Source organism: Andrographis paniculata, unplaced genomic scaffold (assembly GCF_009805555.1).
Source record: "Andrographis paniculata isolate CXL003 unplaced genomic scaffold, ASM980555v1 Contig12END, whole genome shotgun sequence".
NCBI classification, from domain to species: Eukaryota; Viridiplantae; Streptophyta; class Magnoliopsida; order Lamiales; family Acanthaceae; genus Andrographis; species Andrographis paniculata.
Window position 1 is genome coordinate 4,010,498 of NW_026137402.1, and position 13,613 is coordinate 4,024,110.

The 13,613-nt window shown below is 34.8% G+C and overlaps 1 protein-coding gene across 1 annotated transcript; it reads right to left on the minus strand.

Moving 5' to 3' along the window:
- Nucleotides 1–670: 670 nt before the first annotated feature.
- Nucleotides 671–12,973, minus strand: LOC127252148 (squalene synthase 8-like). The gene is made up of 13 exons (XM_051276206.1): nucleotides 12,811–12,973; nucleotides 12,298–12,626; nucleotides 11,877–11,919; nucleotides 11,706–11,795; nucleotides 10,004–10,079; nucleotides 8,734–8,803; nucleotides 8,494–8,637; nucleotides 8,316–8,420; nucleotides 8,072–8,218; nucleotides 7,144–7,219; nucleotides 6,906–6,994; nucleotides 992–1,086; nucleotides 671–905 (listed from the first exon to the last, which is right to left on the minus strand). Coding segments are annotated over exons 1-13 (1,284 nt in total). The 5' UTR covers nucleotides 12,812–12,973; the 3' UTR covers nucleotides 671–886.
- Nucleotides 12,974–13,613: the final 640 nt, after the last annotated feature.

Sequence of the window (13,613 nt, forward strand, 5' to 3'; positions counted from 1 at the left end):
ATATATTCTATATGCCTTATGTGAGACACTGATTCGATAAAATCAAAATTATGACTACTAAAAATTTGATGGTTTGCCTCGGAAAATTGGTTAAATAAATGAATAGTTTCCGAACCTATTTCCTTAGCCTCAGACATAATCTTGAAAATAGTTCCGTGACTGATTTTTTGTTTTGCGGAGTTTCAGAATTTCCGAGACTAATTTGGATAGTCTCAAAATTTCTGAAGTAAGATAGATTTGAAAATTTTGAGACAAGATTGCTTCAGAAAGTACGACACTATGCAAATTAGCCTCGAAAATTTCGAAGCAAATTTAATTTTTTTTTTTTTTAAATTGATGTGATATTTTGTGATAAGAAATACAATATTACATTTTTATTAAAAATCATGCATAATGAATAGTGTTGATTTGAATTTGAAATAATTACAGAACGAACAAATACTTAAGTGGGGCACTACAATTATTTAGTATAATTATTAAATAATAAAAATTTATTTTGGTAGAATAAAATCACTAATGTCACGTGACACAAAGCTAAATCCGCCCCTACTATTTCAATGGTTTTTCTTCAAGTAAGAAACTGAATAAGTGTTGAATGAGCTTATCCTAATGCTCGAAGCTGCATACGAAGCTACACCGGGGATACATAGATATAGGAAAGAACGCAAGTCGAATTTAATAGATCGATTTTTTCCTCCAATTTCTTCTAAAGAACAACATTAATTGATTTTAAATACGATACAACCAATACTTCAATCACTCGGAATCTAATCAATATAATGAAGAGGATGGGAACCTTTACGAAAGCATATATTGTGCTTTAATACATTCTTCTAGATGAACTGAATCTTCGATGGAAAAGCACACATCTAAAACCGAGGTTGCTTTAAATAATGTAAGATTTCCTGACAGAAAACGAATCAAATGCTGAATAAGTTGTTCGGAAGGAAATGTGTCAAATTTTGACGGATATTATGAAGTAATTGCACACCTTTGGTTTGAAGTTCCGGAATTTTTGTTGCAGAATTTCTTGATAGTGTCTATGAGGTTCCTTGTCACTTTATCATTAGGATTGTTGTCGCGGATCTGCGAAGTTCTCCATTGGAAGTATATCAACATTTATAAAATCATGACCAAAATTGAAAAACTAGAATGTAAGACAAATTGATTTCAAAATTTCTAGCAAAGTACATACATATATATATAAACAGTAAGGCTGCGGATCCGGTGATGATCCAATCAAAACAGTATATCACATTGTTGATGTAATTTTTCAACAAAAATAAAGTAAAATTCAAAGATATAGAAAATATCCTTAAACTTGATTAATTAGTGCCTGAGATTAGGAATCTCTAAACACTGTATGGTACAGAAAATAAACTGGAAAATGTGGTGATCCCCAAATCTGACTTTGTTTTGTTGAAGTTGATTGAAGATGCCTTTTCTGACGGATTTGAATCCTTTAAATAGCCTTTCAGAGAAAACGGTTTGAACCGCCGTCTGGTCGGTTACAGCAACCGCTGTCAACCGACCACCAATTTCTCCTCTATTGACACGTATTACAACTTCCTTCAACCGTTCCCACCAGTCACAGAACTCAGACCTGCCTCTTACCCGACCTGCCTGTCCACTGCCAAATTTCTTTTGCCCGACTTCGTCCTTCGCCCGACCTGCTTCTTCGCCCGACCTCACTTGGGCCGACCTCCGCATCAGCCGCCCTCCGTCTTTGACCAAAGACCTCCGCGTCTGTCCGTACCTCTTCCTTGCCCGACCTTCCTCTTGACAGACCTCCGCGTCTGCCCGACTTCGCCTTCCATCCGATCTACGGTTTACCCGACTTGGGTACACCTTTTTTTTTAGACTCCGCCCGACCTGAATACAGCCCGAACTGCTGATCACGGACAACCATCTCTTGGTAGTACCTGAGTCTGGATTTGGATCAATTCTTGAGATCTTACCTTTCTTCCTTTTCCCGACCTTTATTCTGCCCGACCTCCAGACCTTTTGGCTTTCATTTAGACCCTACCCAGAATCCTACTGCCACTTACTATTATTATTATTTTTTGTGCTTAACAATAAGCCTCCTCCTCAAGACTCCTAAACATCACTTCCAGTGATGTTTTAGGAGTTTGCAGGCCGGCATCCGAGGCTACGTCAGCCTCAGATCCGACCTCCATCCTTCGAGGCTACGTTGGACCCGACCTCCATTTATCGCGGAATGGTGCTGGCCTGGACGTTGGTCGATCTTGCACTAACATTGCTTCAGCATCTCCCCCCTGACGGAAGTCATGATTATTTTCTGTAAAAAAGGATTCTAACCTTCTTGCCGTGGATGCTAAACTGGCCAGATCTTGAAAGTCGTGGGCTGTCAGGGCCTCGCGAAGTCTGGTATGCATGTTCCTGACCACCAAATTGGTCATTTCGCTTTCATTGATCATCGTAGGACATCGTCCCTTCATCAATCGCATCCTCTCTATGAATTGGTAGCCGGTCTCTTCCGGCATCTGCGTGATCTCCAGAAGGTCTATCAGTGAGACTGTCGGCAGAGGATTAAAGAACCTTGCATGAAAATCTGCCTCTAAATCTTCCCAAGTTTGCAACTGTCCAGGCGGCAGACTGGCATACCAAGAAAAAGCTGTTCTTGTGAGCGACAACCCAAACAATTGTAACTTGTGAAACGGATTGTTGCCTACTTCTCCCAATTGAGCCGTGAAGCGACCCACATGCTCAATGGTAGAGGCTCCGTCTTCTCCCGAAAAAGAATAGAAGTCTGGTGGCCTATAATTTCTCGGGAGAGGATGATCGTTAATGATCCTTTCTGGAAATGGCCTCTGGTAAACCGGCCTGTTCACCGTTTGCGGATTCATTCCGAAATGCACCCGCAGAACTTGAGCAATATCCTCCGGATCTACTCTGGGTGGAATATGGTCGAACACTGGAATGTGATCGTGAGTCTGACCTCCCAATCTTTCTTCTCTGGAGAAGGCTGGTTCGGCTGGGATGGGATTATGAGTCTGTCCTTCCAACCTTTCTTCTCTAGAGAAGGCTGGTTCGGTTGGAATGGGATTATGAGTCTGTCCTCCTAATCTCTCATTCGGCTCGGTATTATCAACCCTCGGTCCCAAAGGAACATTATCTGGGAAAGTTAGAGGAATCTTCCCCATATCTGTTCGGTTGAAAGTTGTGACGCTTGGAAACGTACTGTCAACGTACGTTGGCCCTGCAAACGTTGATCCTGGAAAAATCGCCTGAAAACGAGCAGGTGACACGGCTGGAAGCATGTTTGGATACAGGGTGAATCTGGAGAATGCCTGATCCACCATGTTCTGTATTAGATTTTGTTGTTCACGCAACATGTTCGTTTGTTGCTCACGCAACATGTTCTGCATAACCAAAGTTTGCTGGTTGTTCATTTGTTGAACATAAGACAACCAATCGGTAGGTGGTGGGGGAATCTCCCCTGGATTTGGCATGACTGGTGGTGAAACATTCTCTCCCACCGGTGCTGATGATATTTGAGGTTGTGTGCCTACCATATTGATTTTTCTGATGATTCGGCCAGACCTCAGTTGTATGACATTTTGTATTGATGTAGGATCAGCAATCTTGCCTTTCTCCCACTGTGGTCGCCAATTTGTTGATGTAATTTTTCAACAAAAATAAAGTAAAATTCAAAGATATAGAAAATATCCTTAAACTTGATTAATTAGTGCCTGAGATTAGGAATCTCTAAACACTGTATGGTACAGAAAATAAATTGGAAAATAAAAGACTGAAATTTAAAGTGGTGATCCCCAAATCTGACTTTGCTTTGTTGAAGTTGATTGAAGATGCCTTTTCTGACGGATTTGAATCCTTTAAATAGCCTTTCAGAGAAAACGGTTTGAACCGCCGTCTGGTCGGTTACAGCAACCGCTGTCAACCGACCACCAATTTCTCCTCTATTGACACGTATTACAACTTCCTTCAACCGTTCCCACCAGTCACAAAACTCAGACCTGCCTCTTACCCGACCTGCCTGTCCACTGCCAAATTTCTTTTGCCCGACTTCGTCCTTCGCCCGACCTGCTTCTTCGCCCGACCTCACTTGGGCCGACCTCCGCATCAGCCGCCCTCCGTCTTTGACCAAAGACCTCCGCGTCTGTCCGTACCTCTTCCTTGCCCGACCTTCCTCTTGACAGACCTCCGCGTCTGCCCGACTTTGCCTTCCATCCGATCTACGGTTTACCCGACTTGGGTACACCTTTTTTTTTAGACTCCGCCCGACCTGAATACAGCCCGAACTGCTGATCACGGACAACCATCTCTTGGTAGTACCTGAGTCTGGATTTGGATCAATTCTTGAGATCTTACCTTTCTTCCTTTTCCCGACCTTTATTCTGCCCGACCTCCAGACCTTTTGGCTTTCATTCAGACCCTACCCACAATCCTACTGCCACTTACTATTATTATTATTTTTTGTGCTTAACACACATAAAGTAATCATGTATTATATATTATCATAGTATATTTATGATATAATATATGTTATATTACAATTCAGTATATGATATTTTATAACACAATATATGTTGTATTATGCAAAAATATATATTATATTCCTTTATATGATATGTTTGACTCGATCATATCAGCACAATGCTGAGTTGATTGGATCCTGATCCGCGCCCAAGCAGTAAATATGTTGATTGTGATTAATCTTTGTGCTAATAGGACAGAAAATATATATACAATATACGAGGTATAAATTGACAGTAGAAGGTGTATATTAACATAATACACACATGATATATTAACCTTAGCGCACACGGTATAGTAACACAACACACATAAAAAAGATCGATATGTGCTAACAATTTATATTTCATATGCTAATTAGGATCAACACCTGACTATTCTCCCTCTCTATATATATGTACGTATTTTTAATACAAATGCACAAAATACAATATAAACTCTTCAATTGAAATGTACATATAATCCCCCATACAGAAGATATGCTTAACTTACACACAAGATTAGGCATTGATGTAAGCTATTAAAAGCTTGGTGGCCATCCACAATGGAGAGCCCTTCCATACTTAGTTTATTTTATATTTTTACCCACAACGATATGTCCCCTCAATATTTATAATTTTCAAGTTTTAAATACTTTGTATTTTTTTAATAATATTATGAAAAACAAAACTATACGAATAATAAACATTGATGATATAAAGGAAAAATTGATTTTTAGTGACTCTTATTATTATTTTAGTCTCGTAATTGAAGTTTGTATAAAAATTATTTCATAAGTAAATTTTTTTAGCACAACTGGTCCTCCGGCATCGGAGATGCGCATGTGGTATCCGCATGGCACGCCGAAGCACATGTGTCCGCAAGATAGGAACCACCGGGCAAATAAGTGATTTTTTTTTTTTTTTTTTTAAAAATTTTTTAATTATTTTTTTTAAAAAAAATCACATGTGTCCGCCAAGTAGGCGCTCCAGCGAGCCACCTAGACGCCACATACGCAGCTCCAACACCATAGAACTAAGTGCCAAAAAAAAATACATGATTATTTCTATACAAACTCCAATTACAAGACTGAAATAATAAAAAAAGTTACTAAACTAAAAAAATAGTTTTCCCTAATATAAATAGCACATATCAAATAAATATATTTTACAAGCAATTATAATTATTAATATTCTCAATAGAAAATAAAATATATATATTTTTTTGATCTTGTAAATCACAATAATCCAATTGTATTGAAGATAGTACACATAAATAATCAAATTATCTTTTATCTCATTGTAAGTTATAATAATAAAAAATTTCATCTAAGTTATTTTTATATATACAAATTTTTAAAAATAAGAAAAAAAAATATATATATATATATTTATATAATTGGATTCTGTATTTTCCTTGGTATATATCTAAACTCCTGAAAATCCAAGGAACAATCCTCCATTGCCAAATCATCAGCTGAAGCAGAGTATCATACATTTGCTCAAACAGTAAAAGAGTTGCTAAGGATTTGCTATCTTCTCCTGTGATTTAAAGTAGATGTGCCTCTTCTTATTTAAATTTTTACTGATAATTTGTCTATTATACACATGATAAATAATCCAATTATCACTAGTGCACAATGCATATTAATATTGATTGTCATTTCATCCGTGACTATTATATGTTTCTAGATCAGCTTGACTATCTTAATGCTAAGTTTGTTTACTTAGTATTTTCAATATAAACGATTTTTTAAAAATATTATTAATACATACGCATAGTAATAAAGTCCAACAAAAATACACAAAAGTTAATAAAAATATACAAAACATTATTATCTATAATACTTTCACAAGACTTAAGTTTAAATTATATTAAGTTCATTTGGGGGGATGGATTTGAATTTGAGGGTTGAAAGTAGATTTTAAATAAATTGGTTTGAATTACTTCAAATTGAAATAAGTATTTGAAAAAGACATAATATAGATAATATTTAAAATATTAAATGAGGTGAATTGAAATACACAACTAACTTTGAGTATTAAAACTTATTGTATGACAAACTAAACTAATGGATTTGATAGTCATTTGAAATACTTTTAAATAAAATTCCTCAAATGAAACAGGACTTTATAGAATTCGCAAAATATTTTAGACCCCCGTTTATTGGATGAATTTGGTTAAACTATTTCAAATGATTTCATCAATTTTATTTGACAATGCCATGTATTTCAAATTTTCATAGTTAGCTGTGAAATTCGCCTCTTTTTTAATACTACTATTTCAAACATATTTCAAATCTGAAGTACTTTAAACCAATTCATTTAAAGCATGATGTTAAGTAACATTTTTCTAGCTACCGATAATAACTTACGGAAAATCGGCAATTGTTAGTTTTGACAACATACCTTTGATTCTAGTGTAAAAGAGAAATCGTGTATAGCCTCGCAAACATCAAACATTGTTCTTATTTTGTAGAAGATTTTGGCCGCAAGACCTGAGAAAACAAGTATATACAAAGGTTAGCTTAGGTATGCTCCATTACATAGAGGTATTTGGAATTCTAAGATTTTGAAAAAAAAAAAATGAAAATAGTAAAAGAAATGCAAGATCAGTGCAATGACAAGATTCATCTATCTTACTTACCTGGTCTTAGTCTCACACCACTTTGAAATACTTGAATGTTATTGTAGCAAGCAACTAATGTCCCAAAGTCGATCACCTGCAAATTTCTAAGGTGAGCATTCAAATTTATGGTTCGGACTTTGATAAATTTGAATTAATTCAAAACTCCAAAATTTTGTAAAAATATCGATCCGAACACAAATCGAACTGTCTAAAATGAAAAATCCAACAATTCAGACTATATTGAAAAATCTGAAATTACGTAACATTTTAAAAAATCCAAACATTTGAATTTTTAATAAATTAGATAAATTCATCAATAAACAAATAATGTTTACAAAACAAATACAAGACAATATCATATGACATTTAAATATTTCCAGCCAAACATGCACCAGTATTTTAATGTATCTTGAAATTTACATTTGTTCAATTTAAATTCATGTAAAAATTTAAAATTTTGAAAATTTCAATCCGATCTAATCCAAATATCCAAAAATTCGAACCAAAATTTTATTTTAGTTTGGTTCAAATCAAATATTTGAATTTCGAGTAATTTTCTAGCCTTTACAAATTTCTGATGCAAAAGATCAGTTTTGTCTTCAGATTGATTAGACCTAAACTCATCAAAAGTAACTAGTTAATGTTTTGTAATTTTCTTTAGGTTAGACAAACTTAGGGAACTGTTGTAACTACACTGCTAACAATACACAAAATATATACCAAAAGCATATAAGGTATAAACCGACAATACATGAAAATAGTCCACACAATATATATTATAATTGATCCCAACATATGTATAAAATGGTCACCATATGTTAATAATCTATACAACATATATATATGTTGTATAGACTGTAAGCATGTATTGTCAAGTTATATTTCATGTGTTGATCCCTAACCATTCCAAGCTTAGGGAAACTGAGTATAGCCTCGACTTATTTACCAAAATAATGGCGATAGCGCGGAAGATAGTTGGATCTGGCAAAGTAGACAAACCCTTTAAGCTATCCTCCACGTGTGTTAAAGCATTTGTGACCATTTCATTGAGGCAAAGCAGTGCCTTAGCCGAATTATCTTCGTCTTTCAAGTCCTGAAAATGCAATGCAATGCAAAATATAAAAATTGACATTAATGTTTCATATTAATTAGTTTTTACCATGACCATGAAGTATTTTTAATTTGATTACCTCCAGTTTGTCGACGTATTTACCCCAAATTTGACGGGGCCAGAATATACGAGGCTTTGGCATCTCATTTATATCGTCCAGAAAATCTTTGATGAAATCTGCTTTCTGCACAGTAGGAGTTGGAAAATAAAAAAGAGAGAGAGAGAGACAAAGTATACGATAACGCATCACTCTATACCTGAAAAAATAAGCACATTGAGTACAAGAGTTTGTCTGGAGCCAGATCTTTTCCACTATTGACACTATATATCTTCAACATTCCTACCATAGAAAGTCCAGTAATATAGTGACAATATTCGTCGTAATCATCTATCGTGTTGACCTGGAAAACATGATTTCTAGGCTCTTAAAATCGAATCATTGATCATCGATCTGATTACTTGCCACTTGCATGAAGCTCATTTCTCATTGATCGTACCTCTTTGCCAACAAATTTTGCCATTCCTACACCAATTCTCATGACCATGTCTTCAATTACCTCCTGAAATCTAGCAAAAGGAAGCACAAAAGCTATTTGAACACAAAACATCTCAGTCGTATATATTGTTCTCTTTAAAGGCCAACGTAGTTTCAGTTGCCTTGTTACCGAGCACCGTGATAAAAATGCCGAGTGTGTACAATATGGCAACCACAAGAGGTTAATGAATAGATATCATCCACAATTCTCCTGTGGTTGCAATAACCATATATGTCAACGTGAAAAGTAGAAAAACAACACACAAATGGTTTGTTTACTAACTTCGGTCAATGTGAACAAGCCTATCTAAAATTTTTAACATGAAAGTAAAAAAAATTCTTCTCAAGCCTTTCTTGCAACAAGCCTATTGCAAAAAGATCTACAGTCATTAACTCAGTAACCTTCAAAATATTTTCCCCAAAGAGCTCCAAGAAGCCATAGAATCAATTTTAGAAGAAACACCTTCTCACTCTTGGCCAAAGAGCTCCAAGAAGCCATAGAATCAATTTTTAGAAGAAACACCTTCTCACTCTTGGCTCCTAGTTTTTTAAATACTCCATAACAGATACAAGAACTCCGAGCCAAAAATACACTTACACAAATTACAACTAAAAAATACTTGGCTAAATGACCTTTGAAACAATTAAAATCAATGTCCTGAATGTTTCACAAAATGTTCAACTGTACGTATTATCCACTGTTGTTTACTGTTGCAACAGCGCAAGGATCATTATGTCAAAAACTTGTTTTTCAACACAACAATCAACGATTTTGCAACCGAGAAAACATGGTCTCATTTAGGACAAGTTCTCTTAGTTTGATTACCTTAATTTGAAATCTATATCAAGGCGACTACCACCACATGTTACTTATAATTTCGCAGTAGCGACTAGGGCTTAATTTTGTCATTCTTTTGGAAGCATGAAATATTGGGCCTTGATAAAATTTAAAAAAAAAAAAAAAAAAAAAAACCTTATATTTAACCATTGTGATGAAAATCAAGATAATGTAAATCTGCTGGTCCGAGTTATTGATAATGTAGAAACTAACAGGAGTTCGGAATGTACAACTTCTAGTTCAGTTTTAAGCATTCTATAAGAGTATAGGAACTTAATAGGCCTTATTACCTTAATCACGTTTCAATTCTTAAAAAAGTAATCTTAAACCCTTGTGGATATATCTGTTTGATAGCTTTTAGAAGTGATTGATAATTGATGATTCAGAAAAATACCTGCAATCGAGCTCCAGGAAAGCAGTGGTGACGTTATGGAACTTCTCCAGTAGAACTTGGTAGTCTTTTGTGCCATCTGCAGGTTGTAAAAGTTGTCTAAAAAATTTAAATTGGTGCGAAGACATATTACACCAGTAATGAGAAACCAATGATAATATCTCTTGATTACATGCAGAAACAGCATCAAATGTAATGTGTTTATACTTATCTGATTGGATTTGGCATTATGAATTGCATGCGTTTAAGAAAATATCCTTTTCCCATTTGGCGTATAATACAAATATGATGCATAATTGTCAAAATGTCAAAGACACATCAAAATGGAAAATGGGCAATAGAGCTGTTCAACGAATCAACCGTTCATGAATTTGGCTCAGCTCGGTTTGTTTTAAGTTCATTCGCAAACGTGAATGAGTCGCAACGAATAACATAAATAGGCTCGTTTTATTTACGAACGAGCCCGAGCCTTGTTTACAAACATTTGCGAACATTCTGCTAAAAAAAATTATTAATTAAAAAATAAATAAATAAATAAAATATTATATATATTAAAAAATAATAAATTATACCTATCCAAATAAGCTTATTCTAGCCGAATACGAACATGAGTTCAAACAATAAATTGTTTAACAAATCGAGCTTCGAACACTTAACGAATGACAAATCAGCTCATAAGCAATTTGTATGGGACAAATACTTAAATCAGCTCAAGCAATTTGTATGGGGACAAATCAGCTCATAAGCTCGAACAATACGTATGAGCTCGAAAAAGGTTTCCCAACCGGAGAAGATAACCAACTCATAAGCAAAGACATTTGGTCGAATGGTGTCATTACTATGGTATGACATTCAGTTTCTTGTATAATGCATTGCAAATAAAGTTGTAGGAGAATTATCTAGTTGCTATTTGATGTTTGTTGGTGTATTTGCTCATGTTTAACTTGGTGATAGGTTTTTAGCAAACATCTTTTGTATTAAAATCCCCTCAAATATAAGTTTGATACCGATTACCAAACTAAGTAAACAAACTGTGTGTATTCCTTGTTTATTTGTGCTTTTGCACTTGTTACACAGTTGTTCAAACCACATAACCACATATAAAACAATTGTACTTATCAATTGTAGTTACATAATTTTCGCTCGCATTAGACTCGGATGAAATGGGCTCTTACTTGGGTTCAAGGTAAATATCCCACTATTATCCAATAGCATGGTTGCCATCAATAGTAATAATCTAAAGTCATAGTTGAGTTCATAGATATTTATACTGGTCTTCATTGATTTGCTATCATGAAAATTATCATCAAAAGGTAGAATTATTGCACAACATTGAGTGGAAGTCTTCTCACATTTTCCGGGAAGGGAATCGAGCAGCTGATTAGCTAGCAAATTAGGCATGTCACACGGATAACTGAGTTTTGGAGCCACAAGGCCTTTTAGGTTATCTCAAAGGTATTATTCAAACCGATGGGTTCGAAATTCCAGCATTCAAACTATCTCTGATTTTGACTTTTAGGCAAGGTAATTAGGCCTAGCTTTTCATAGATTATTAGCATTAGTATTTAATTCTTAGTATAGGATCCTTGCCTTAATATCCTTTTAGGTCTCGAATTGAATTACTCCATAGTGTAAATTCATCTTGTATATATGCAAGTCAGAAAATAAATAAAATAAAAAGGCAGAATTAAGTTGCAAAACTTACTCAAGAAATGCAAATTTCCATTGCGTATGTGGTGATGGAAAGTTTGTAGAAGGGGCACTTTATCCTCTGCTGGTATAGTTGAATCATCCTCTGCACTCAAAATTAGTTAAGAAGTACGATTGGGATTAGCTATATTCACAAAATGATTCATGAACAAGAGATGTTACTTACCAATGGTGTCTAGTGCTCGAAGAACCATAGCATAAACGCACAACTGAGAATTGTTCAAAGGCAAGAAGATTATGGAAGTTCTCTTCAATATCGATCATGTTAAAATACACAAACTTGGTAATTATACAGACTTGATAATTCAGAGCATCGAAATTGGACAGATGATTGAATGCAAGCTCTTGTCATTCAATTTTAAACAGATGTGTTCGTCCATACCACTGTTGATTCATGCTATCTAACACATTATAATTCACAGAAGAACAGAGATTTATTCCATTCCATTCCATTCTCAAATAGTCCATCAATGCAGGAGTGTATTGTGTATATATAATATATATATATATATATGTGTGTGTGTGTGTTTTTCCAAAGAAATTATAGAAATTATGATGAGCGTAGCAGTGAGAAAGGAGAAACTCACAGGGTCACGAATATCCTTATCAAACTGCTGAATTGCGAAGAGTGAGCCATCAATTTTATTCAACTCAGAGTAACAGAATCGCCAGTGCGGCAGCTCTGCAGGAATCTGCTTCTCTGAAACCTTCAACGCCAGCTTTAACCTCAACATTGGATAAAGCTCATCCGGATGCCTCAAAATAGAAGGCAAACTGTCCGGTAGTTTCAAACTGCTCGACACCAGTGAATGATTATGTTTTTTTCTACGGACGGTGGTGCTATGTTGTCGCCCTCCTCCTTCTCGGAATTGGAATTGGAATTGGACAGCGGATGTAGTTGACGCTGCTGCAAACACTTCAGAACAAACGAAAACAAGCAAATCAGATAGATTTCTAAAACGTACAGATAATAATAATACATTAATCCAGAGGAGAACCGCGAATAAACAAAGAGACTGAACGGCATCGCATCACTTCATCGTTGGAGCATTTATACAAATAGGTGATAGGATCGGAACTTCAGAAAAAAAGGTACTTACTTTTCACGCTCTCCGATCAGCTCCAATTCCGCAAATATGAGCAGCCCCACTCTCTCCGTAACAGTTTGATCCCGCAGATTGATTGTGAGGGTGAAATTATACATCGCCGACTGTATATATACATACGTACATTGAGTTTGAGTGAAGGAGTTGGAAGCGCGCACTATGAATTTATTCTTCCAAGATAGATACAAATAAATAATAATAATAATGAATAGAAATTGAGTAACCGGCAAATGCATTGGTTGTCCGTTACGTATGCGTCGTTGACAATTCTCTCTCTCTCTATATTTATAATAGTGTGGTGTAGTGTTTAGGGTAGACACAGATTCGGTTATTTGTAAATATATATACTCCCTCCGTTCGTAAAGTAAATATTCATTTGTTTTTCGTAATTTTATAAATATTAATATTATATTGGAATATAATAAGAATAAAGTAGAAATAACTAAAATAACTCTATTAGTATGTGTAATATAAAGGTAACTACATTTGTGTAATATATTGTAAGTTGTAAGGGTATTTGTAATATTAAGTAGATAGTACATTTACTTAAAAAAAAAGAAATTGATACTTTGTTATGGGACGGACTAAAAATAAAAAAATGAATACTTTGTTATGGGACGGAGTATATATATTTGGTATTTCAATCGAACAAATATCCGAAATATTTGAACCGAAATGATTAACAGAAAATATTGGAATATTTATAAGTAATTATAATCAAATCGAAATTAAAAAAGAAAAAATTAAAAACTAAATAAAATTTTGATTAAATAAAAATATTTGCAAATGTTTCGAGC

Bases quoted from the DNA above. Each gene is read 5' to 3' on its own strand.
- LOC127252148 (XM_051276206.1), bottom strand. The intron at 11,796-11,876 runs GTAAGTAACATC...TTTTGAGTGCAG, and splicing joins TCGAGCACTAGACACCATTG to AGGATGATTCAACTATACCA. The intron at 8,219-8,315 runs GTAATCAAATTA...TTGCATTTTCAG, and splicing joins AATACGTCGACAAACTGGAG to GACTTGAAAGACGAAGATAA.